The sequence below is a fragment of the Condylostylus longicornis genome, unplaced genomic scaffold, assembly GCF_029603195.1.
Source record: "Condylostylus longicornis isolate FDR11 unplaced genomic scaffold, ASM2960319v2 ptg000030l, whole genome shotgun sequence".
Taxonomy (NCBI): domain Eukaryota; kingdom Metazoa; phylum Arthropoda; class Insecta; order Diptera; family Dolichopodidae; genus Condylostylus; species Condylostylus longicornis.
Window position 1 is genome coordinate 4,857,205 of NW_026577999.1, and position 27,749 is coordinate 4,884,953.

The following is a 27,749-nucleotide window of genomic DNA, read 5'->3' on the forward strand; positions in this document are numbered from 1 at the left end:
ATTAAAATTTCTAACACGAATCAGTTATAATTATATGTCTTTTGCCATTCATCAACATTTCAATACTTCAATATTTATGTATATATATTTATATATATGAAATTGTATGTGAATAATTCGCGATTTAATTTTAACTATATATGAATTGTAATTGAAAATTAAAATTGAAATTATTAAAAATTCAAATTGTACTCAACTACTTTTTTTTTTTTGGTGAATTTTTCTTAAATATTCTTCTATTCGCTTTCTTTTTCTTTTTGTACACACATATATAATTTTAATATAGCATGGTAGGATTTACCGATATAAATTTATTCAGTACGTGCTAAGGGGTTTAACGAAATTTTAAGCGAAAAATGACATACAAGAAAAGAAAAAAAGCAAAAGCAAAGCGTGAAAACAAAAACAAACACAAAGAATTAAATCCGCCTTTTCTTACAAAATTTGAGATAAGCAAAAGAAAAATCTTTTTTTTAATTATATTCAAGCAGGCTAAACGTATGTGTGCGTTCCGCTAATGATTCGATAATAGAGAAATAATTTTAGAGAAAGAAAACAAAAAAATTTGAAAATTTTCTTAATTCTCTCATTTTTTTTTCAATTTTTTTTTTTTTACGAAAATTTCCTTTTTTTTTGTAAAATGTGGTTGATTACCATGAATATATGTGTGTGTAGGAAATTATATTCACAATATACGTTTTAACCAAAGCAAATTTTAATAACCTATAACGAAAAGATCAATATTCAACTTATCTCACCGGACAAACAAAAAAAAAGAAATTCACCATTAATTTTAAATTTAACTTAACAGACCAACCAAATCAAACCAATTCACATTTTGATTTTTATAACAATATACCACCAATTCTTAAAAGCCCGACGATAGTTCAATTTAACAAATAAGTGACCAACAATAATATTTGTGAAATGATTGACGAATCAACCATATCGGCGTTTCATATACATACATATACATACATATATAAAAATGCAATCATACAAACATAATTATATATTTTTAAAATAATAATAATAATGATTGATAATAATATAAAAATGGAATAATCATCATCAATAAAATCATAAAATCAATATTTTTATATATACTTATTATGAGTGGTGTTACATACATACATATTGGTATATATGTGTATATATATATAATAAAATATTATAATAATGATAATGATTATTATAATCATTATTATAATATGATGTTCGATCAACAACAACAAAATAAAATCCAATAATATTTTAAAGTATAAAAACAGCAGCAATATAACAGCAGCTCATATAGCAGCAGCAGCAGCATTATATTCAATGTTAATCATTCCAATGATGATGATGAGGATCATCATACATACATCCATATAAATATGTAAGCATCCACAAATATATTATTATATATATATGCCTATAAATACAGTGAATATTATTTTCTTGTAGCACATGCAGAGGTGAAAAAAGGGCAGGTGTGTCGATCGTGTGAGAACCACGTTCCAAACCATTTTCTCACGATCATCTTATTGAGGTTTTTATGCCCCCTTTTTTTTTTTACTCTTTTCTGTTTTAATTTTTCTTTTTGAATTTCGCTGTTGCTATTATTACTGTTGTCATTTCTTGTTACACAGAAAAAAAAAAATAAAAAAACTCTTGCGCTCGTTTATTTATTTTGTATTTTTTTTTGTTATTTTTTGTTCGATCTTCACGTTTATGTTACATCCATAAAATATTCACGATTTTACATCAAGTATTCACGGGTATATTATGTATGTACATATTATAAATACTTAATTTAAAAATATGTATAGACCCAGTGGTTATTATATATATATATATATATATATATATATATATATCGTATATATAGCAGCAATATAAGAGAGAAAAAATTAAATGTTTGGTTATAAAGTCAATTTCTTTGGTATATTTGTAATCGGTACTCATATTTATATTGAGTTTGAGTACACCATATTAAATGGTATAAAAAAAAAATTATAAGTGGGTACATACATTGTACAGATCGATTACATTGGGTTGGATGAATGGAGGAAGCAAAAGAAAAATTGTTATAAACGTTTAATAAAAATAAATTTTTTTTTTTTACTCTTTCTTTTTCCTCATTGCTCTGATCCAATCGTGTTCATTCGCAACAAATTTCAAATTTTTTTTTTCTAATAATTTTTTCCTTCTTATAACAGCCATACATACATTTAATACAGTGTTCAAACTAATGTTGAAAAAATGTGCTTGTATGCGTAATACAGAGTGACTTTTCAAAACACATTTGGACATAATGTAACCTTTTTTTTTGTCTCCTAGGGAAAATGGGGCATCGACAAATCTTCTTCATCTGACCCTGTTGTGCGTAAGTAGCTTTTTTCAGGCGACGATTTGTGACTGTCTTCAATTTCTTTCTTTATTGACCTTTGCCTAGTTTCTTTTAGTTTGCCCACCTTCTACTTGCCCTGAGGGTTCCAATCTAAGGACCTCCGATAAATATTATTTTCTGGCCTCTTCAGTGCATGAGCAATCCACCTCCATATTTTCCTCTTGACTTAGATATCTACGGGTTCCTGCTCCGTTATTTCCCACTGGTCCGAATTGATTGTTCTCGGCCAGAATATTCTGCAGATTGATCTGAGGCACTCATTTATGAAAACTTGCAACTTGTTTGTGTAATTTTTCTTTATAAACTGGGTTTCACTTCCGTATAGAAGCACTGATTTTACACATGTGTTAAATATTCTTATTTTCGTGCTCTCAGCCATGTGACGTTGTTTTCAGTTAGGCCACAGTCTTCCAAATGCCAACCAGGCAATAGTGTAAAGTTCCTCGCAAAGGAATTAGCCATTGAGCCATTTTTCTAAACACTGAGTACCATGATCATGATAAAGAAGAGCTGAATCTTGTTTCGAAGCAGAGCTGGGTTTTCTGCTTATAACAGTATTCAAGTATACGAGTTGATTCGTGATAATCTGTCAATGTATCCTGGTAATATATTTTAAATAGAGTTCACTGTTTGTTTGTTTGGCATAGTCTACTCTTCTGTTAGTTATATTTAAATGAGAATTAAAAAAAGACACCCTGTGTAAAAGCTAAAAATAATATTGTTTCTTTAAATTATGGCCTTAAAATTATTATAATTTATTGGGAGGACGAAATCTACATTGTTGATATGTATCAAAATAATCAAATCAATATCAAAAAAAAATTGATTGGATCACTCAATTCAAAATTTAAAATATTATTATCAAATTAATCTTGAATTATGGCGAATTAATCTTTGGAGTCATCGTTCCACTTTCAATGGAAAAGGAATTATCGTATAATTTATTTAATTTCCTTTTTGTGACAATTCAAATTTACTCTTTCTTCCCAATGTAAATAAAATATTCCTTTATATGGGTTGTTCTTGTTAATCTTGCAATACATAAATTATTGTGAGTTCCAACGAAAATTTCGAGTTAAATACTTCATTTACGAAAATATTTCAAAAGTTACAAAAGTTAAAATATTTTTTTTAAAAAAAGCAATCTAGCTACTAGCTATTTTCTTTACCTACTTGATAATATATGTATATACAAAGATGTACCAAATTTTTGCATATATTTAGGATGAGAAAAAAAAAATTTAAATGTAATGGTTGAACTCGTTAGTTAAGTAATTGAGTTAATGGAATTTATGGTTTCCCGTTGCTTAACGAAAGTTACGAAAATATTATAAGATGTCGAAAATTGAAATTTTGAAAAAGCGATAACTTGCCTAAGCGTGAAGGTGGCAAAAAATTATTTATTAGTGTCTAAAAATTATTAAAATTTCAGACTCCTACAACTTGCAATTGGTAAGAGAAAAACAATGTTAGAAATTTAAAACAAAAAAAATTATTTTACGGCAACAATGCAACTCATTATTTTTATGAGTTTGAGGAATTTAAAGATTGTTTGTGGTTTCGACACAAAAAATTGTCAAAAAGTGGCATTTTTAGAATTTTTGAGGGGCTATAATTTTTAGTATCTCCTTAGTATTTTCTATATATCCGTTTATAACTTAAAGCACACTTATATTTGACAAATTAATAACTATATAAAGATGTCAGAACCTTGTAGAATTGCAGATATATTATTGGAATTTCAACAAAATTTAAAACATACCTTGAACCCAATTCAATGAACTAAAACATCCGAAATTTTTACATTTTATTTAGAACGAATTTTAAACGTTTTCCACCCAAAATTTCCTAATGGTACCGAATCAGTGAAAAGTTCAATAGAAACCTTCGGTAAAATAAAACCTCTTGCGCGCATACGAGTATGAGTTGCTTATAACACAAGTTAAATCAGAGAATTTTACTACTGTTAATCTAATACAAAACCCATAGGTGGTATAAAAACAAAAAATTATTTTTTTTTTGTTGTAAATTTATTTAAAACAACAGACAAAAGTTGTTGTTTACGAGTAACTCAAGATTATTTTGAAATATTTATTTGTTTCCAGAAAATTTATACAAATTTTTACACCATGGTGATTTTATTTTTTGTGTTTCCAAATATTCTTTTTAAAATATTTTATAAGAAAAAAAGAAAATGGGATGTTCCGATAATGTTTTAATTTTTGTCTACACTATTAAGCAATTATTAGCTTTACCTTTTTGTTTTCTATATATATATATATATATATATAAACGTGTATATTGTATAAAGAAAATATAGACCATAAAAAATCATCAATGTAATCAATGATTTTCTTAGCACTTAATAATAAATTTTATCAATTCAAAAATTCTGTTATACAATAAATTTTAACAAATGTGATATACTCGATGAGATATTTGATTTTTAATATATACATAGAGGATTCACAGTATAATTGAATTTTAATAGCTAAATTTGAAATATTTACTAATGTCATCTTCTAAATTTTAATTTTGAAAATCAAGAAATTCGTCAATAGAATCTGTAAGAATTAGAATTGTAATTAAATCCCAATAAATTCTGGCTTAATAGAGTTGATAAACCAAACCATTTGATTAAATTAAAAATTCAAAAGAAATGATATTACTGTGATATTTGCATAAAGTAGAACTTGTAAGAGTACTGCAACAGAACCTAACATTGAAATTTCTTGAAAATATTTGGAATTTTTAATTTTACAGAAAATACTTGCGCTGTTAATCGGCTTTTAGCTGACAAGTTTACACCAATACTTTTGCTTATAAATTGAAATACTAAGTAATTCAATAGGTAAAGGCAATAGCCCACGTACATGAACAAATACTGCGGCAAATTGAAAGAAAAATAAAAATGAATTGGAGGCAATTTTTGAAAAAATTTTAGTATCTTCTTAAATGTTAACCAGTACCCTTTTACAATTAAAAAATAAACCATTGCATTATTAAATTTTATTTGAATTGTTTTTCTAATATAAAAGAGACCAAAAAAAAAAAAATAGGCATTTTATATTTTTTGATCTGACAAAGATAATTTTACGAGGTAATTTACAAAATATTAAAAAATCCTGGTCTTCTATTATTTCATTGCTTTTTGGTTTTTTATTTTTTTCATTTTTATAAAATTTAATTTTTTATGATGCGGTTTTTGACCGCGCTAACAAAAACCAGGATGTGTACAAGAATTTCGACTTTTTTTTTTCTAAACGTTGCTCCGAAAAGATTTTAAACGCACACAAAAAAGACAACCCTCACATTGTCCAAAAAAAAAAATTTTAAAATTTTGTTTTTTTTTTTTCATATTTTTCAAGTTTATTCCTGTTAACTTTAAGGTATAATTGTTTCACGTTGTATGGTAATACTCTTACAGTATTTAGGGTTTGTTAGGACTTAAAACTTAATTGTTTAAAATTTGGGAATTTCGGTATTAAAATTTTTTTCTAAAATAGGTAACCCAAGATGTTAATTGGAGAACAATTGAACGGTATGCCATCCTCAAAGTCAAACTACATGTAAGCATGGAGAGACTGTAACTTTTACTGCACTAAAATTAAATTTCTCGGGACTTTTCCGTCCTTTAAGTATTTTGATCCCATGCTATTCATATCCACCTTTAGTTCTCCAAGAGCAAGATGTCATCTAATTTAGAATTAACATTAAATATTTTCACATTATAAAATTAAAAACAAATTTTAAATATGCAATTACAGCGATAATCACGTACAAAGGGTATAAAAACACTGATTGATTGAATGAAAGAAGAAAATCTTAAAAGGATCAGCTAAACTCAAAACATAATAAAAGTGCACGTGTTCTTTTAAAACTGAAGTAATTATTATCAGTAAACGGTCCAAGAATATTGACCAAAAGCAAAACAGAAGAAAGAAAGAAATAAAATAAAACCTTTTGATTACAACACAACATTTTTTTGTTTTCCTTTTGATTCACCTAAGAAAAAAAAAGGACGCATCCTTTTTATTGTAAAGAATTTTTCCTTTTTTTAAATAAAGGCAATCATTTCTCTTGCATCAACAAGTTTTTCTTTTCTTTCCCCTTTTCTTATGTTTTTATATTCGTGACAAAATTTTGTTTAACGTGCAAGATTACGTTAATTTAACGAAATTATTTGACGTTACCTATCTTTTTAATTAAAATAAAAAGAAAACTACAATATCTCAGTTAGGGGTCCTTTAAAATTTAATATAAAAAAAAAAATTTTAACTGTTTCCTTTTACTTGTGTACGATTTGTAATTTTGTATTGCAGCAGCATAAAATGCTGTCCGTCTGTTTGTTGTTATTTTAAAACCCTTTTTGTATTAAGACAAAAATCGAAAAGAAGCAGGTATTCCACATTTGTATTTCGAGTGTTTATTTTTGTTACGCGATTTGTTTGCTTGTGTTTTGTATCTGATAAACAGGTCATGTAGTAGTTTGTAATAATATTTATAATTAATTGGTCTTGGCTAAGCATTTTATACTATGCATACAGCACTAGCCAACTCCAAACTATTGCAATTCTGCGGGATTGCAATAGTTTACACACACTTTTAATTACATTAATTTACACACACTTACATACGCACATAATGTTCAACTGATTTTTAATGAAAATAGAGACAAAATGCCAAATATTTCGGCAACTTGACTTTGTCAAAATTTAATCTCAAAATTTTTAACTGAATTTCGACTTCGATTTTTTTTTTGTTTTTCTCCTTTCTATTCCCCTAGGGAATATAGGGCTTCCACATATCCTCGCCAATTCTTCGGACAAATTTACTTCGGACCATGTCTTGCCGCTTCGCTTACATTCTGCCCTGACCGTTCTTCTCCACGTTGTTCTTGGTCTCCCCACATTTCTCCTCCCTTGGGGATTCCAATCTAAGGCCTGGCGCGCCAGTGATGTTGTTGGCCGCCTCAGAATGTGGCCTATCCATTTCCACTTTTTCCTTCTTATATCTGGACTCAGATTGGTTCCTGCTTTGTCAGAATCCACAACTCCTCATTCATTATTCTTCTGGGCCAGAGGATGCGGCATATAATCCCAAGGCACCTATTTACGAACACTTGCAATTTTTTCATTTTGTTCTTTGAAACCAGCCACGTCTCACTTCCATAGAGCAACACAGACTTGACACACGCATCAAATATTCTGATTTTTGTACTCCTTGCTATTTGTGTAGACTTCCACACCGGCCGCAGCCTTCCAAATCCACTCGGGCTTTTGATATTGTGTGTTCTATGTCTCTACTCGCGCCTCCATCAGTCGACTTCGCTTTAAAAGACTACATCTACTCTTAATATATGCGAATATTAAAATTTATGAAATTAGGTCAATTACCGTAACGTTAAAATTTTTGTTGTATTTAATTTTGGATATTTTTAAAAATGAAATGAAAAAGAAATTAAAAATTCCTCCAAATTTAATTTAATTTAATGTTTAAATTTTAACAGGCAAATATCTATTGCGGCATTGCGTCCTAGAAACTATACGTCATATGTCTTCGAAAAGTTGGAATAAGAAATTTGTTATTATTAAATATTGGCCAATCATAAATTTTTTACCAATTTTTTAATTACTTACATAAATTTTTAATTTAGAAATTGCTTGATTTCGTCATATTGAGAACTCAAATATTATTTTAAAAGTATTTTGTGCCTATATGGTATTGATAAATTTTGTTTAAGTCCTCCAACCTTCTTCCAATTATTTAAATTCTTTCATAAATTTGATTTGAAATCAGTTACATTTTTTCCAATGCTCTTGCTCTTCAATACCATCATACAAAAATTTCTTATTATCAGATGATAAAATTTAATTTAAGCATTTAAACAAAATCAAATCAATTTAGTTCCTAAAATGTAATTATAAAATTTGTGTGGAAACAAAAAAATCTTTAAGAAATTGGGAATACTTTTGATATACTTACACCTCCAACTAATAACAATTATTTTAAAAACGGAATATTGTTCGACTATAATTTTCTATATATAATATCCTTTAAAAATATCTTAGATCCTGGAAATACAGACCCGGATAAAAGTTTTTCGAAAAAAATAACAATATGTGCACAACTACTAAATTATCATAAACAAATTTTCTATTCTTACGAGTACACGAAATTTTGGGAATGTTTCAATATCATCTGAAATTTTAAATAAAATTCATAAATTTCCTAATTTTATTCAATAAATTTATGATTAAATCTTACAGTGCACATTTACACATGAGAAATATTGCGGTCATCCTCTTGCCCATTTATTAATTCCTTCTCTTGTTTTAGGTTCCTATTACTGATAAAAAATCAAAGAGTTTTCATCAAATCGCACCCGTAATATTTCTTTTATAATTAAAATTAATTTCCATAAAATAAAATTTCAATAATATTAAACATATTTGATTTATTTAAAGATAATCAGAAAACTATACTCGAATTGAAGGGTAATTCAAGAAGCCTGCCAAAAGTACACACAAAATTACTTTTCATTTCATTTAAAATATTATTTTTTTTTTCTACATTTTCCATTTCGTAAGCTAATAATCATCACAATATCAAAACTCCTTTCATTAAATTTCAATTTCCTTTTTAATTATATCTATATCCTTTTTAAAATGACCAGGTAAATGAAAAGTAAACAGATACGAAAAAAAAAGGATTTCAATTACAATCCACAACAAAAACATTGTAAAATTTATTGACCCACAAAATAAAAAATAAAATTAATATAAAAAAAAAAATTTTCTTCCCATCGAAAGAAAGTAAAAATCTTTGTAATTATTTTCCTTCTTCTTTTTTGTACCTTATTTTTAAAATACCTTTCTTCCTTTTTCATTTCTCTTTTTTGATTTGATTCCTTTATTTTTATCGCATCTTTTCAAAAAAAAAATATCGTCCTTATCATCATTCAAACAAAAAAGTATTACAATATATCCGTGTCGATCAATATATGATCAGAAACATTAAGCCTGGCATCAAGGCAGCTGCCTGACAATGCATTTTAATTTTGCATTTTCTAACCCAAACTCGATATACATAAAAAAAAATCAAGATCTACGTTATAATATTATGCATTTAGCATTCATAAATCGTTATTAAAGTTCAAAATATAAGTATAACAGAAAATCCTTCAGGACCCAAATTGAAAATAATCAAAAGAAATGCAAAAATCAAAAAAAAAAAAAATATAAGTTAAAAATTCAAAAAGCCATAAGCGTATACAATTTTGACCAAAATAAATATTCAAACCGTATTACGATCTTAAAAGCCTCATCTATGGCAGGTGGGCAAATTGATCCCAAAATGAAAAAAAAAAAAAGAAACAGAATTGAATTTTTTTTTTTTCTATTTTTTTTCATTTTGTTAAAGAGTTCCTAATCGTGTGAGAAACCAACTTCCAAAGTGTTTCCCACGGTAGCTAAAATGTTAATATATATGTATGGCATATGTATGAATATATGTATGTGTATTTTTTTTATATTATAAGAATAAATTTCAGTATACACGCATATTTATATCTTATTTCTTAAAATTCCAATACACATATAGCTACGAGTATATACACACAATTACTTGTATATAGAAAAATTCACCATATGAAATATGTTATACAAAATAATAATAATTTAAATGTGTACATACAATATGAAGTCTCCTTTTTCTTGTATATTATAAAAGCAAACATTTCCTTCATTTTATAATGTTTAAGAATTTCGTCATCAAAATAATAAAAGATTATTTTCAATGTATATATTTTAGAGTTACCAGATTATACAATGCGTTATGAAAATATATTCGAAGCGATTGAAAATAGTTTTATAAGGTAATTCTTTAATGCTTTCTGTTTTTAGTTTTAAGAAATTCGTCGGTTTTCCTTCATACCATTGGATGCGGTCATTGTCAACATGAAGCTTGTATTTGGAATCTTCATAGAAGATAAAATTATACCATATATCATAAGAATAATTTAGATGTTCTTTGACTTTGAATAATTTGAGATGTTCTCAAAATAAGACATACTTAGTTCTGAAGAATTAAGCGATATACTTAGTTCTGGATATTTTGCTTCCTTACACATGCTCCAGTTCGGCTTTTAGTTTTGTCAAAGTAATGAATATATATTTCGCTTGACCGTAAACCCAACAATTTTTCTTCTACAACTGATGTTTTTTATGAACTTCCAGACGCTAAAGCTCATTCTGTAAATTTACAGAATAATTAATAATTTAATAAATTTACAGCAGTAGCCTATATTTTTTGTCCAATTTTGGGTAATTACAGTCATCTGTTACACAACATACATATGATTTTTCTTCCAATCTTATATTCGCTTAAATATAATTTTGTCTTAATTTTGTAACTAAATTAATAATTACTTAATACAATGCAGGTTTACTACTTTTATATTTGCTCAGAAAAGCAGACCAAACACTACTCTAGAACATAGATATCGTATACTGTACAATATCGTTTTTGAAAGTCTATATTGAATCCATAAAATTTAGAAACTATACAATATACCAAAGCCCGTCCTTGATTTTAAAAATACTAAATAATAAAATAAATTGTGTTGCTATTATAATTGCATACTATGTGAATACTGAAACTATATATATATATATATACTCTCCACAAGTATATAAAAAACATATTGGCAACCCTAAAATAATGAACTCGTTCATATTATAACAAATAACTTATGTTTTATTCAGAATTTCTTTAAAATACAAAAGCCAACAATGAAAATAATATACTGTACGTGTGCAACACTATATAGATTAAAAAATTTATAACAATAAAAATTATATTTAACAAAAAATAACAAAAATAAAAAATAAAAAAAGTAAAATAATATCAGAAATAGAGAGGGAAAAGGGTCGCCTCCTTGAGTATTACAAAAGGACAAGTATAAGAATAAGAAAGTAGAAAAAAAAATACAAAAACAAAAAAAATAATAAAAATTGTTCTTGTTTTTTTTTTCTTATTTTGCAGTTTACATTGTTTTACTTTTTACCGTACTATTTATTAACTTAATATGTGTGTACATTGAGGAGAAAAAAAGGATCTTATAAAATTACAAAAATATTAAAACAACAAGAGAAAATTATGTGTGCATGGCATGGCATTTGATGAAGAGAATAAAACGGGAAAAATTTTATTTTTTTTTTTTTTGTTTTTATACGAAAATATAGGGAAGAGAATAAAACGTTTTTAGTAATGAATGTGCGTTCATGTACAGCTAGCTCTTTACTTGATCCCTTTATACTTCGACTTCTTTCCCTCTTTTTAATTATTTTCTGTTTCATATACATTTTGTATTTATTATAATAAAAAACTGAAAATTAAATGACGACACAGTTGAGAGATTCCAATAAAGTTCTTAGATTGGGGTTGAAAACTATGGGAATTTTTTCCTTTACATTATACAACATACTTATACCATTTAATAGGTTCTTTCAATTCTTTTCCTTTTACATTGTTATTTTTATTTGTTTTCATTTTTTTTTTCTTTCTTAAGTAAATGTAGTACACAATATCCTAACTGATAGTAAATTAGTAACGTTTCATATAAGTTTGAAATTTTTGTTTTGTTTTTATTGTTTTTTTAGAATATCATTTACAATTTTTCGGAAAAACTATAAATATAAATTACAAGGTAAGATTTGATATCATTTTAAGTTGAAATTTTCTAGAGTTAACGTCGCTCTATTCAAAAAAATTTAATTATTTTATAAAATTAAAAATTCTATATAATTAAATAATGGCGGCTACAATGCAAATACATGAAATGTCAAAAACATATCAATATCGTAAAGTTATGAAACCGATGCTTGAACGTAAGCGACGTGCTCGTATCAATAAATGTTTAGATGAATTAAAAGATTTAATGGTTGCAACATTAGAATCAGAAGGTGAACATGTTACACGTTTAGAAAAAGCTGATATTTTAGAATTAACAGTACAACATTTACAAAAATTAAGACAAAAACGTAAATTAGGATTAGAAAATTATTTTCAACAAACAAATACAACATTAAGTCAAGCTGAAGGTTTTCGTTCCGGTTTTATATATGCTGCTAATGAAATATCAAGAAATTTAGCAAATTTACCTGGTATTAATATAACATTTGGTACAAAATTAATGACACATTTAGGTAAACGTTTAAATCAATTACAATCAACAACAACAGCAACAACAACAACATCAGCAACAATATCACCAATTGAATCATCAACAACAGCTTTAATATCAAAAACACAAATACCATTAAATACAGCAAATTTAAAAATTCCAATTCCAATACATCATCCGATAACAATTAATTGTGGAGGACAAATTCAAAATATGCAAACAACAACAACACCATCATCATTATCACCAACAAATTCTTCTATACGAAATAATATTTTATATGGATCATATTCAGTACAGTTATCACCAGTTTCAAATTATTCACAAAGTCCAAAATCAAATATTCATTGTGATTCAATAACAACAAAATCAGAAAATATAAATTGTATTAACGGTAATAAAATACAACAAGAATCAGAGGATAATGTCTGGAGGCCATGGTGAAGTTGGAAAAGAACAAGAAAACAATTTCATTCACGTTTTTTCAAATTTGTTGTTGTATTGCTTTTGAAGTAGAAAAATAGCTTTTAAATTGTTAAAGAAATAAAATCGAAAAATCACAAGAGTGTCTTCCCAATAATTATTGTTAAGTTTAATAATATTTTTTTTTTTCTTGTAATGGAATAAATTTTTAATAATTTTATTAAAACACAAATATATGAGCTTTAATATTTTGTACCATTGAATTTTGTGATATAAATTAATTTTTCATAAATATTAAGATTTTCAAAATAAAATAAAAATAAAATTATTTAAAATGTAGAATTTTAATTTTTCAAAATTTTATTTCCAGGATGAGATTCAATTAGAGAAACGCTTTAATCAGGCATTTCTCAAATAAAAATCAAATATTAGAATTTCTTCTTAAAGTTAATTGCTTTGGTTTGTGGAAAAAGAGCGCGAAATTTAATTTTTTCAATAAAACAAATGCCGCTGAACAATTTTTAGCAAGAGGATGTGAAGGGCAATTGCTACTAATTCAGGAATTAAGATCCAGTTTTAATTAATATTATTATGTAATTATATAATTTGCTATCAAAATTAAGACAAATAAATGGTACCTTCCATCTTAATTCAATCTCCATTTGAACCTAGACTACGTGAATATTGTGAAAATAAATTCTCTGTTTCATATACCCAAATATTATAGAGGTGCATATTAATTATTAACCCTCTTCAACGCTCGTTAAATTCCGTCCTTTTACTTTAAATTTTAAAACTCCTATATTTTTTTTTTTTTTGCTAAAAAACTGTTTGTAAATATTTTTACCTTACTAATTATTTATCATCGAAATTATGGTATAAAATTTCCAAAATATCTACAAAAGTAATTTAATACCAGTGAGATTTTTAAATGAACTGGAAAATATAATATAAAGCTTCCAAAATTTTCAAAGGATATGTAAAGTAATTGGCTAATTCAAGAGATTGTTTAATACATACATTATAGTGTTTATGTGTTTCGTTGTCAATAGAGAAAATTTAATATGAAGGAACAGAGTACGTATGAATTAAAAATTGTTAGAAAATTAATTGCATACTTTTAGGTTACGCATAGTAAAAATTTACAGTACAAATTAAAATTTTTAAATTAAAACAGGTGCTGTAAAATTTTATAAATTTATATTGCATTTAAGGAACACACTAATATGTAAAACACATGTATTTATAAAATTTTATTTAAGTACAAAGAAAAATTAAAATTTTATTTAAAACACAAAATTTTGCGCTCTAATTTAACTCTTGAGCTCTGATCAGAACATCATTTTAATCGATATTTTGCAAATTTCAGGTTAACCTTAAATTGTAAATTTACTTATTGTTCTAAGACCCGCATAAGAATTTTTATTATTAGAATTAAATAAGATATAAAAATAAAAATTATATAATTTTTTTTTTTTTCAAAAATCCGACGGCAGACATACGAGTATTTTTTAAAATTAAGAGCAGAATTTGAGCATATATTTGATAAATGTTTGAAATTAAAATTTGAGGAGCAATTTAGGAGTTGAAATATGAAGTGATCTCGTACACATCCCTTTACAACAACCAGTAAGGTTATTTTTAAATCCCAGAGTAAATTTACTGTAGGTCACTGTTAAATCCAAAAAAAATATTTTTTGAGTAAGATTTTTTTGTAATTAATAATTGTTTTCAAATTCAATTAATTAAATATTGTTTCGTATAAAATGTAGTTTGATTTAGTTATTTAATATTGAATTTAATTCAAAGCGTTGAATTCGAAAGATTTGATTGTAATCCTCAGGAGTTGTTTGGGACAAGTCTAGCTTAGAAATACTGTAAAGTACGTAATATGGAATCAACTTGTTTATGAGCAATAATTTACAATAAAAGCGCTCGCCTCGGTAAATAAATTATGCATGATCGTAACTTCTAACTTCCAATTAACATTTCTTATTTTAACATTGTAATGACAGAACCTAAAATAAATTAAAAATTTTTCTTGTTTACAAATTAATTAAATGAAAAACAATAGTTTTTTTTTATTCAATATTATTTTTAATAGTATACAAAAAAAACACACATTTTTTATTTATTTATTTATTATTAATTTTCGACTTTTTTATTAATGTTGAATATAAAATCAAAAAAAATTAAAAAGTGCAATTAATGAGATCAAATCAAAAAATTATCAAATTTATCTTTGTTAAAATTTAAAAAATATTATAGAAAATTGTGCAAAAACAAAAAAATTTTGTTAATATTTTGTTATAATTTTACGAAATATCCGATGTACATTTATAAATTTACATACATATATAAAAAAAATAAATGGTATTAATATCACAGACCTATCACAAAACCTAATTAAAACAAATCTAGTCAACATCAATTTTCATTGGGATTCAAATGTTGACATACATACATATTCCGTTTAAATTAAAACTTACATCTAAAATATATAAAAAAATTATAAAATACTTATGTAAAAATGGAAAGACATTATTTTTGTAATCATGATTTTGTATGGTGTACCAAAAATAATTTGGTATTGGTATTTTCTTAAAAAACTAATAAAGCTTTAAAAACTTTTCACAAAATTAATTGTTATTTTTTTTTCCAAAAAAAAAAAAAATGTATTTGAAAATAATTTATTCCCAAGTATAATTGGAATTAATTAAAATTCCCAAGTATTTTCTTAAAATTTTTCAAAATCATAAATTTCATTTTCAAAAAAAAAATTAATAAATTTGAATAAAATCTGCCGTCGGTACAATTAATTTTTCAAAATTACTCAGTTCTTGAAAAAAAATTTGCATTTCAAAAAATTGAGCAGCATAAGAACTATAAAATATTGGTTGTATTGGTTGTTTTGAACTATTTATGTGAGTGGAAATTGAATAATTTTTAAAAATTTTATTTTCTTATTCAAAATTAATGCATGATTTACAACAAAAATAAATTATTTGTATTAATTCTGGTATAACACTTAAAAATCCACTCGTATTCAATAATTATTTTGAAATGAACATGAAAATTTCATGAATTTTGTTTTATAAATTGTATAACACATAAATTTCATAAATTGTATAACACAGTAGTCAAATTTTGTAATTACACAAAGCAGAGCTAATATTTTTGAGTGGCAATGTTTTAAATTAAAAAATTTACACACTAGCGCCACTCAAAAAACTAGTTCGTTGTGTTTTTTTACATACTTGGAAATCCCATTTTCGATTAATGTTGTTTGAATAAATTTAATTTTTAACTAATTTTTGCTTAATATAACAAAAATTTTGTATTTGAAATAAATTTTAATTTCCTTAAATACTTTTGTATAAGAGCTGGCCATTTAACCCTTATAAATGCAATTCTTATGATTAATCGTAAAAATTCAAAATTATTACTTAAATTAAAAAAAAAAATAATTAAAATCTAAAAAAAATTAAAGCTTCTTTTCGCTTTGTTTCTTACAAAAAAAAAAAAGTCAATTTAATAATTTCTTTTTTTCTCTTTTTCTAATAATAAAAACATTTTAAAAATATTCACACTGGTTTCAATGATCTCTTAATATCTAAGTAGTGATTATTAAATGAAAAGTACAAAAATCTAAATGGTAAAATTATAAAAAAATTCTTAAAATTAAAAAATTAATGAGATCGTTTATAAGTTTCTATTCTAAAATCGAAAAATATTTTTAAATTTAATTGATGATTTTGTCATTATAAAATATTTGAACTTTTATAGAATAAAAACAATAAGGAAGACAATTTTATTATTTTTTTTTAATTTTTACATTATGAAAAGCTATAGTAAATATATATAAAATATTAAAATTATGGAAAATTTACCAAGGACGCCAAACATCTCCAGAATTTTGTTGATTTTCTTCTACATCAAATTGTTTATCAGTTTTTGAAATATTTTTCATTTGATTATCATTTTTAATATTAGAAAATAAAACAGTGGGACGACAATTATTATTTATAATTGAATTTGGTGATTGTGGTGGTGTTGTTATTGCTATAACAATGTTATTACTATTACTATTATTATTTTTAATATTATTAAAATTTTCATTTCTTTCTTGTTCCATTAAATTTATTTTTGATTTATCAATTAATTCAAATCGATTTATATTATTATTTAATATTGGAGATGATGATCTATTAATTTGTTGTGAATGATGATGATGATTTAATGATATTTGATTTGTAATATTTGTTGATGATAAATTTTCTTGTTGTGATAATGGTGGTGTAGATGATGATGTATTTAATATAGATTGTGGTGGTTGTAAATCTTTTAATTTATAACCTAAATGTTTCATTAATTTTGTACCAAAATCAACATCTAAACCAGGTACTGAAGCAAATACTTTTGATACTTCATATGCAGCTTGTGTATAACCGGCACGAAATTTTTCTGGATTTATTGAATTATTTTGATTTATAATTGAATTAATATTATTTTGTGATGAATTAAATTGACTTTTACTTTTTAAATAGGTGACTGTCATTTCTAATATATCAGCTTTTTCTAATTTAGTAATATGTTCACCTTGTGCTTCCATTGTTTCAACAATTAAATTTTTTAATTCATCTAAATAGTGATTCATGCGAGCACGACGTTTACGTTCTAATAATGGTTTTGTTACTTTACGATAATGTTGAGTTTTAGACATTAATTGCCCATTATGATTTTCAATTACCGTATTACGCATTTTATAATCAAATTTTTATTTCAATTTATTAAAATATTAAAAAAAATAATTATTTTTATTAATTTAATGTAATTGGTTTTCAATTTATCGTATTAATTTTAGTGTTCTTATTTTTTTAAATGATGTTCACGCACGTAATTTTAAAATGAAAATGATTTCTTTAAATGTAAGACGACCCTTTTTGTATTAAAAAATTAATGCACAATATTATGATGAGAGATCAAGAAAGTATAAATCATCCCCCAATAGTGTAAAGTGTACTTACTATATTTACACACTCACATCATACATTCATACAAACCTGTATGTATATTAAATTAAAATAATAAATATGTAATTGTATTTCATGTATAGGAATGAAATGAAGATTTTTACTTTATTAATACTATGGTATATATACAGTGCACAGGTACATTTTTGATTGTGTGAGCCCGAGCACTCACTTATATTATTTTTATACCTTGTAATAATGAAAATCACTAACACATAGAAAACAACCTTTCGTGTGCTACTCTCAATTCTAGTTTACGCTACTTACGCTCTTCTCTTTTTTTACTGCTGTTGCTTTGATATACTGTTATGATCAATGATTTTACTTTGGATATTATGCACAATGAAAATCAAAGAGAATTAATTTTTTTCTTCTTATTCTTTATTTATGCATTTACAATATAATTTTCTTAAGAGTATAAAATGATCGTGTAGTTGGCTCATTCCTTATGTTGAAAACATGTTTATATTAATAAACTGGATAGAGAGATCTTTGATGAAAAATGGTTTGTTTTATATAAATGACAAGGACATTTATTATAGGTTTTTTTTTTACTCTACAACATTAACGGTTATTGAACGTTATCAATATTTGTAGGGTAAATAGGGTAAAATTAGGATGAATTTTTTTAATTATGTACAAAAAAAAAATAAATATTTTTGAAGAATTTTTTGATGAAAATATTTATTAGTAAATATGAGAAAATTTTGCATTGTCAAAATTATAATAACTGCTTACTAGGCCAAATTATTTTAAAGAAAAGCGTTTTATTGAAACTTTCGTAGGGGTTTCAGTAGAACTATAACAGACTTATATGTGACTCACAAAATTAAAAATTTACGCATTTGGAATATTTTCATAAAATTCATGAATTTTGGAATATATCTAAATATTCCAAAAATTAAAATTATTTCATGTTATTAACAACTCTGATAATGAATGTCTTTTAAAATTCAGTAGAGTTCTATTTTTCACTCAATTTTTTTTCTCTTCATTCCAGAGTACAACAAAGTGTCTTTATTTAGAAGAAAATCATAATATGTGATATCAACCCCTCTCCATCTGGCTGAAATTAAAATCACATAGAAGCCGGGACTTTAATTCTTATTCAATCATTAATTTCAAATTGAAAAAGAAAATAATATTTCTAACATCATTCGCAATAAATTTTATATAATCATAAATGGTATTACTACAATATATAGTTGCAATATTTGTTATATAGTTCCTTGCCTCATTAGAACGTTGAATAAATTTTGAAATTGAAGCACCCTTAGAACAAGGTTGTGATATCATACTTGTTAATCAACAAAAAAATTTTGATTAAAATATGCCCCCACTTTACCTTAACTTAAATCAGTATATATATACTAACTCCCTTTTCATATATATATCATTTTAAATTACTAGCAAGAATAAAAAATCGCGTGTTCTGCAATAAACAACTTATTTTCTTATTCTTTATTTTTATTTTATTTTCTTGTCATTTCCTTTAAGAAATCATAGTTTTACATAATTAAAATTTTTTTTTCTTTTTATAATTTTTACAACAATACACATATCTACTAACATATTCAATATTATTCGCTCGCATATTCATTTACATATAGCTCACCTATACTAAAATTATAAATTAGGAAATGAGAGCACGACCTAGGCACGATTATTGTACACTATATTCATATATATTGTATACTTAAGCTACCTTAGAGTAGTAACAATTCAACAACACATATAAAATACAAAAACAAAAAAAAATTTCTTTCTCAATAAAAGGTATGTTTATTTTTTTTTTTCAAATGTACGTAAATTTTCCACGTACCGATCACGGGAATAAAACTTGCTACCAATATATAAATAAATATATTAAATGAGCGCACCCTCATTTATCCGTAATGTATATACGAATAGAAAAATGCATACTAAAAATAAAAAGAGAAAAAAATGATGTAAACAACACATGTACATATAAAAAAACGCATGCTTTCATGCATTAAGATCAATTGATTTGAGAGTTAGAGTCAATTTCCTTCTTATAAGACGACAGACATCAAAAATAATATTTCAGTACAAAATTAATTCAGAAGAAAAAAAAATAACAACAATACTGAACGTAAATTATGCAGTCTCTCATATTCATTCAAACTTGATATTTAAATGTATTGGTGTATTTTGTTTTCCTCTCTCATTCTCATTGTGAATGCATTTCAAGTCGAATAAACGAATAACATAAGAAAAAACGAAATAATACCGAAATGACGATCAACATTTTTGATCCGTTTCCATGCTCGTGCATATCTTCCTATATACATACATACATACACACATTTTTATACAAATATTACCCTTAATATAATTTTCTTAATTTCAACACCGCGTCCCTCTTTATATATTCCCTTCATTTTTACTTTAAAAAGAACGTACCTTAAGAGTTCAACATTACTTTGGGTTTGTTTTCAGTTTTCTTGTTTTCTTTTGGTTTTTGTTTTCTTTTTCTTTTTATATTATGGCTTATGATCATCGTAAATACTGCTATTGTAACATTATCGTCTTCCGTATTTAATTTACATTTATTTTATTTTTTATACATATTATATAGTTCGTTATGCTCTTGAACTGTGTGTGCGCTTACTTGAATGTTCTTAATGGAAAACGGTTGTATAGTAATACGAAAACGAAATTATTATTATTATATCTACATAGTATAGCGGAATTCATCATGAATTGGTTTCTTATTTTCCTCATGGTAAATACTCATGCATATACAATAACTGAATTGACTGGATGGCTGACTGACTGACTGACTGCTGCTTATATAAAGTTGCTAATATTTTATTTATTTTTTTTTTTTGTTGCAATTGTTGTTATAATTCTTATTATACTTACAATAATATTAGTGACATATAGAATTATAATTGTATAAATAAATATAAGGAAAGGACCTTATATAGAAAGGGAGTGTATAGTTATGTATGTGCGCAAGCATAATAAAGTAATGTAATGTATGTAAGTGGTATAGTATTATAGGCATCAGATCAGATCGTGAGAAACTTCTCTGAAGGAATTCCCACATCGAAAAGAGTCACCTGCGCACTCAAATGCGTTTTTTTTTTCATTTTTTGTTGTTTTTTTTACTGCTGTTATTATTAAAATAATTTTTTTTTTGTTGTTAAATGAAAAATAAGTTGCAGCTGTTACGCTCATTTCTCTTTAGTTGGTTTTATATGGTTTGGGTTGAATTGTCGTTGTTGTTTTTTTTTTGTTGTTTTGTGTTGTGCTTTGGTTTTATACAGTTTCAGTGTGCTCTTTTACTAAATGGATACGATAAAAATTTCATTTGGTTCCGTCTTTTGATTGTTTTTAAATTTTAAAGAAATTTTTTTTTTTTCATATAATTTTTTACTTTTTAAATTGAATTTTAGATTTCTGATTACAAGAACAAAAACACAACAAACGAACGATTTTGTGCGAAAAAATGATGGGTCCTCTTTCTAGATGACAATGTGATATATTTATATCGTACAGATATTGTTCAAGGGGCAATAATTGTTTTCTTTCTGTTTTTTCTTATATGCATATTGTTCTCCTTTAATTTGATTTTTTTGTGCAATCTTCTTTTCTTTACGTGTTGTTAAAGGATTGAGTTCTAATTGTAAGGAAAAATGTTTAAAAGGTATAGATAGAGGTGGTTATAAGGAAGAGATTGGTATTATTTTGAAAGAAGAAAAAAAGTAAAATAAAAATGGCAAGTTATGAAAAAAAAATTTAGAATCTTAGTTACACATAAAATCGCAAAAAAAAAACATTTGCTTGTTTATACTTTTTAATTCATTAATAACCAAAATATTCATTATGAATGAATCAATCGTATGAGTTACATAAGAAATTTGATATAATATGATTGGATTAAGCTTACTGGTTACTGTTGTTTTTATGCAAAAAAAATTGTTTTTTTTTTTACATTTATTAATTACGACAGTGGTTACCGTGCAGAAATTGAATATTATCAATGAATATAGTGTTGGTGGTTTTTTTTTCAAACAAAATTCTCTTTACAAATAATTACGTGGCCCAATTATTTTTATTTTTTCATTGTAGATTTTAGATTTGTACAAGGGGGGCAATTTTTTTATTCTTTCTTAATTAAAATCCAGGAGAAGGAAATAAAATTTTCTTTTAACGCCTAATAATATGCAATATAAAATGATTTAGTAAAATATTGGACGCATATTCCTATTACATGTTTACTGTAAGTTCGACAATATGAACTAGTGCAAAAAATTAAATTTCCTTCACTATGCATGCCCACACAGATCTGTCTATTTCTTGAATTTTAGAATTCATAGAATTTTTGCTTTTGTTGTTTCTTGAAATCAACGGAATATAGCAAATATTTATAATTAAGAAATCTTTTCTGACTAACAGGCTTATTAATACATATTTCTAAAGAATTTTACAAAATCAATTGATAATTTTCTAAAAATATTTCTAAATTTCTTCACATTAGAAAATCGGCTTGGACAAAATGCGTATATTGCGCACGAAATTAAGTAAAAATACTCATTTTTACTTAATTTCTTAATTATGTACGCATGCATACATACATATTACATATATAAATTTACATACATATTTCTTATACATAATAAACAATTACAATATTTACAATTTATAAAAAAGAACAAATTATTTTATACTTTGTGACCACCGTTATTAGCATCATATCCAATTATATATTTGCGTTAACAAAATCAGCTCTAAAGAAAATTTAATTAAAATATTTTGTATTTGATATCGGATTAGTAATAGTCTCAATCGAGTCATTATTTCCAATTTAAGAAAAACTATTTTGCAATATTATCCACAATTGCTAAAATTTTATTATTATTAAGACTTTATTATTAAGCACAGGAATAAGAATAATGCTAAAATTCATAACCTTCAAGATACATGTTATATTTTTTCATCCTTTAAGATTTTCAAGGAAGCGGTTCTAAAAGAAAAATAAAAAAATTTTTTTTTAATATTTTAAAAATAAAATTTTCCATTTATTTATTTATTTGGTTTTTTTTTTTTTCGTAATTTTCTTTTTTTTTTTTTTGTTTTTTAATTATTTAACACATTTACATTCACAATTAATATGCAAATTTAATTTAAATCTCTTTATATATTTATATATATATATATAATTTGTGCACTAGCACCAATCTACAATTTGTGAGAAGGTGCATAGTATACACAAACACGATATAATTATGATAAATTTTTTTTTTTATATTTTTCGTCTCATAATTTGTTGGTTTTTTTGTTCTTTTACATTTTTTAACATTAAAATCATTTATAAATGAATAAATTTTCTTAAAAGTGCAATTAATAACTTTTTCATATATAATTATTTATTTTTTTTTTTTGCTTTTATTATTTTAAACGTTTTCATAAAATTTCTTAAATTAATATACAAAAAAAAACAAATGGTTGTTTTTAAAATATGAAAGAAAAAAAAAATTATAATATAAATAATATCTATTTTGTGCTGAGTTTATATTTTTTTTTTATAAAAAAATTTAATATTTTTGTTGAATTATTTTAAGAAATATATACTATATATTAATCTTAATCTATTATTTAAATATATTATTTTTAATTGAAAATTATAATCTCAACTTTTGGCAAATCTTAATCTATACATTTAATATAACTTAATATGTATACAACACAAAAAATTATATATATATATATATATATACACCTATATCCTTTTAGATGCATCACTTGAAATGATAGTAAATTATGAACATATTCGATAATTATCAAACGTGTTTTATATTAAGTTCGAAATTAAAACTAAATTATCGAAAATACTCTATTATATTGAAATTCTACACTGAAAATTTCAATATTTTTTTGAATAATCACTCATATGTTGTTCGTTGTTTCATTTGAAGTAATAGGATTTTATTGAAAAATATTTTGATTTTCATTATAGAAGAAATTCAAGTTTCGAAATTGATTTTATTCAAAATATTACAAAATTTTTCAATTACAACCCATCACATCAAATGAAACAACTAACAGAATGTGAATAAATATTCTATTTACTATAAGTAATGACGCATCAAATAGAATATAAGTGATTTTTGTAAATAAATCATTTAAAATTTTTTAAAATAAAATATAATTATGCCATTTAATGCTATTTAAAGTAATTTAAAATCATAGATTTTTTTAAAAGAAAAAAAAAATTGAGTTTTGGCGTTCTTTATTTTATTAAAAATAAAATGTAGTTCTCAATGCAAGAATTTCAAACATTTCAAAACTAAATTTTACAATTTAAATATAGAGTTGATAAAGCTTTACAGTTCTTACTTCCAAAAAAAAACAAAAAATAAAAAACTGTGGGTATATTCTCAAAAATACTTTTTTTTTCTTTTATTTTTTATGAATAAGAATTTTTTGATTTACGTACACTTAATTCTAGAAAAAAAAAATTTCCTTTCTCATAAAATTTTAATATACAATATTTTATAATTTCATATAAAAAATTTTCAATAATTTTAACAGCATTTTTATCATAAGGGTTTTCATTAATTTAAAAAAAAATTCATATATTTTATATATATATATGTGTGTGTGTGTGTTTAAAAATTTTTTTCATTTTGGTTTTAGTTTTCTTGTGTTTGTTTTTTTTTGTTAATTTTTTTGTTTTGCATTTTACTAAAAATTATTAAAGCTTTTGAATCGTTTAATTAAATAGTATGTTTGTTTTTTTTTTTCTTTTTAAATAATAGTATTGTATTTGTATTGGCAAAATAATTGTGTTCCAAAATGCATGAATTGAAAATGAAGTCATAATGTTAGATTTTGACAAAATAAACAAAACAATTGAAAAACAATTCAAAAGAATATCAAAATAAATAATTTAAAAGTATTAAAGTAAAAATTAAGATTTTACATAATTTTTCAAATAAAAATTAATTAAAAATTGTCTTTTTTTTTTAAAAGCCAAGTACTTTAGAATATGGAAATATGTTTAAATCTGTAATAGGTTGCTATTGCGTTGATATTGTTAGATTTATAAATAGTAGAAAAAAAGGCTCATACAATATAACTGGACCCTATTACACCAAACACCATTTACATTTAATTTTTCTCTTATTTGTTGAAAAACAGAAGTTTTTCATTAGCAACAGAAATTTTTGCAAATTTGTTTTGATGCAACAGGGCCCTGATCAAAAAACAATTACAAATTTTAAAATAAAATAAAAATTTAATTGTATTTTTTTGAAATTTTTTGAAAATAAAATATTCAAATTTAAATTTTAATATTCAAATTAATTTTACGAGTAATAAAAAAAAATTTAAAATTGAAGATTTTCGTTTTAATTATAATCAACAAACAAATAAAATAAGATTTTTTTAAGCACAATGAAATTCTTCCAATGTGTACATATGAAAAATTTTATATTTTTACTTTCTATTTCTTATGTTTCTTTTATATTGAATGTTATTATGCATATTTTAAGGAACTAGAAGCAATAAAAAAAAAATTTTGTTGTTTTATTTAAAATTTTCTTTGTAAAATTTCATGAGTTTCAAAGTGCAATAATATAATTTTTAAATTATCAAATTTAAAAAACATATTATTGAAATATGAAATTTCCAGAAAAGAATTTGAATTAAAAAAGTTTTTTTTTTTTAATTCGTGATTTTAAAATTTTTTTTTACATACAACATTAATTCCTTATACATATTTAATATTTTATTATTTTAACATTTACACATAAATTTCAATATAAATTAAATTTGTTTATGTAAGTAGTATTTTATAGACATTTTATAGCAATTTTTAGTTTTAAATTTTAATTTTAATATTTTATTTAGACTCGTTGTAATTTTATTTCAATTAAAATTAACAAGTAATAAAAAATTTTTAACTTAATATTTTTCATAATATTAAATTATACTTAATTTTTTTTTAATAAATGTATAAAGAAATTTATAAATGAACTTATTAATATATATATATTTAAAAATCAAATATATGATAATTTGCATACTTCATTTAGTGCATACATATTATTTAAAACATTTGAAGGAAAAGATTATTGAAAATTTAAAAATAGAATGAAATTTAAGACTCATATTATAATCTCAATATGTTTTAACTATAAAATTATATTCATTTTAGTATTTTGAAAAATTTAAATTTACTATTAAATGCTTTTAAATAATTATAATACAAATAATGAGTGAGTTTTACTCAGAAACAAAATTATAATATCTCGATTTATTAAAATAATATTAAGTTAAAAGAAAGTATAAAAACAATATTCAGATACAATGAAAAAAAAATTTTTTTTTGAAAAATAAATTAATAATAGGTCGTCTACCAAAGTGTAAATCTAACGTCAATTTGACTTATTCGGCAATATTAAATTTGCATTTTGGTAGATGCCCATAATTAATTAATTTTTATAAAAATAATTATTTTTATAAAAATTTAAATTATTTAAGATTTTCGTTCTTTTGTTTGTAAATATGGCAATAAATTTAAAATTTTAAAAATACTAATATAAAAATAGAAACATTTAATATATTCGAAATATAAACAACATATGTATTATATAACTAGCTAATAAAAAATAATATAGCTGTTATTTAAGTAAAAGAGGTAGAGATATTTCATATTAGATTAAAATTTAAAATGTAATTAATTAATAAATCATATAAATAATATATTATAAATATATTAAATTTATTAATTAAAAAAATTAATTAGAATTAAAAAATGAAATATTCAATAGTTGTGTAGTGCCATAAATAAATTAATGTGTATAAAGTACAAATATTGATTTTTAAAAAAAAAAAACCAAAAAAAGAGAATATTTGCAGAATATTTTAAAAATACAATTATTTTTACATATTTCATAAAAGAATTTATAAAATTATATTACACTTATATCAATATAATTTTATAATATTATTTATATTAGATATGAACATAATTAAGAAATTAAATTTATTTTATAAAAGTTAATAAATGAATATACAAATATGAGCAACTTATTTCGCTTATTAATTTGATTTTAATCATTTTTTTCTTATTTTCATCATAAAAAATAAGAATGCAAAAAATCATTTCATAAAGCTCTAATTTAATTATCTATTTGATATTTGCGATTATTTCCTATATAACTTTACATAATTTATATTGTTTTAAATTTAAATAAAAGATAGAAAATATAGAATAAGTAGAGTTATTACAAATATATAAATTTTGAGATTTTGATCTTAAAAACAATAATTTAGTTGTGCTATCTAAAAAATTAAAAAAAAAAAAAAACTTTTATACAGAACTATTGATTTACTCTTTTTTCTTAATTTATTTAAAATTTTAATAACATTATGAATTATAATAAAAAAATTTTTTTTTTAAAATCATTTAAATTTGCTTCAATATTTACAATAAGTGTATAATATATAGATAAATATTTTTGTAAGTACTAAAAAAACAAAAATGATCTTATAAATCAGATTGGAAAAAAAAAATCTTGTACTGCCACTTATATTTGGATATGGTTTATTTTAAAAGTGAACTAAGTCCACTTGCAATTTTAAAACTTTTTTTAATTATCAAAGCAATGATTATGTCAATTGTTGAAATTGAAGCTTATGTTGTTTGAGTAGAAAAATAAATATACTTAAGAGTAAATGA

At 23.7% G+C, this 27,749-nt stretch overlaps 2 protein-coding genes across 2 annotated transcripts; one reads left to right on the forward strand and one right to left on the reverse strand.

Annotated features, from left to right (window-relative positions):
* The first annotated feature begins 12,206 nt into the window (after positions 1-12,206).
* On the forward strand, positions 12,207-12,693 carry LOC129608120 (enhancer of split mgamma protein-like). The gene is given in 2 exon segments (XM_055519446.1): positions 12,207-12,625; positions 12,627-12,693. Coding segments are annotated over 2 exon segments (486 nt in total).
* A 4,572-nt stretch (positions 12,694-17,265) lies between these two features.
* On the reverse strand, positions 17,266-17,763 carry LOC129608121 (enhancer of split mdelta protein-like; the record flags this gene model as incomplete). The annotated part of the gene is made up of 1 exon (XM_055519447.1): positions 17,266-17,763. A coding segment is annotated over exon 1 (498 nt), but the record flags the coding sequence as incomplete, so codon positions are not given.
* Positions 17,764-27,749: the final 9,986 nt, after the last annotated feature.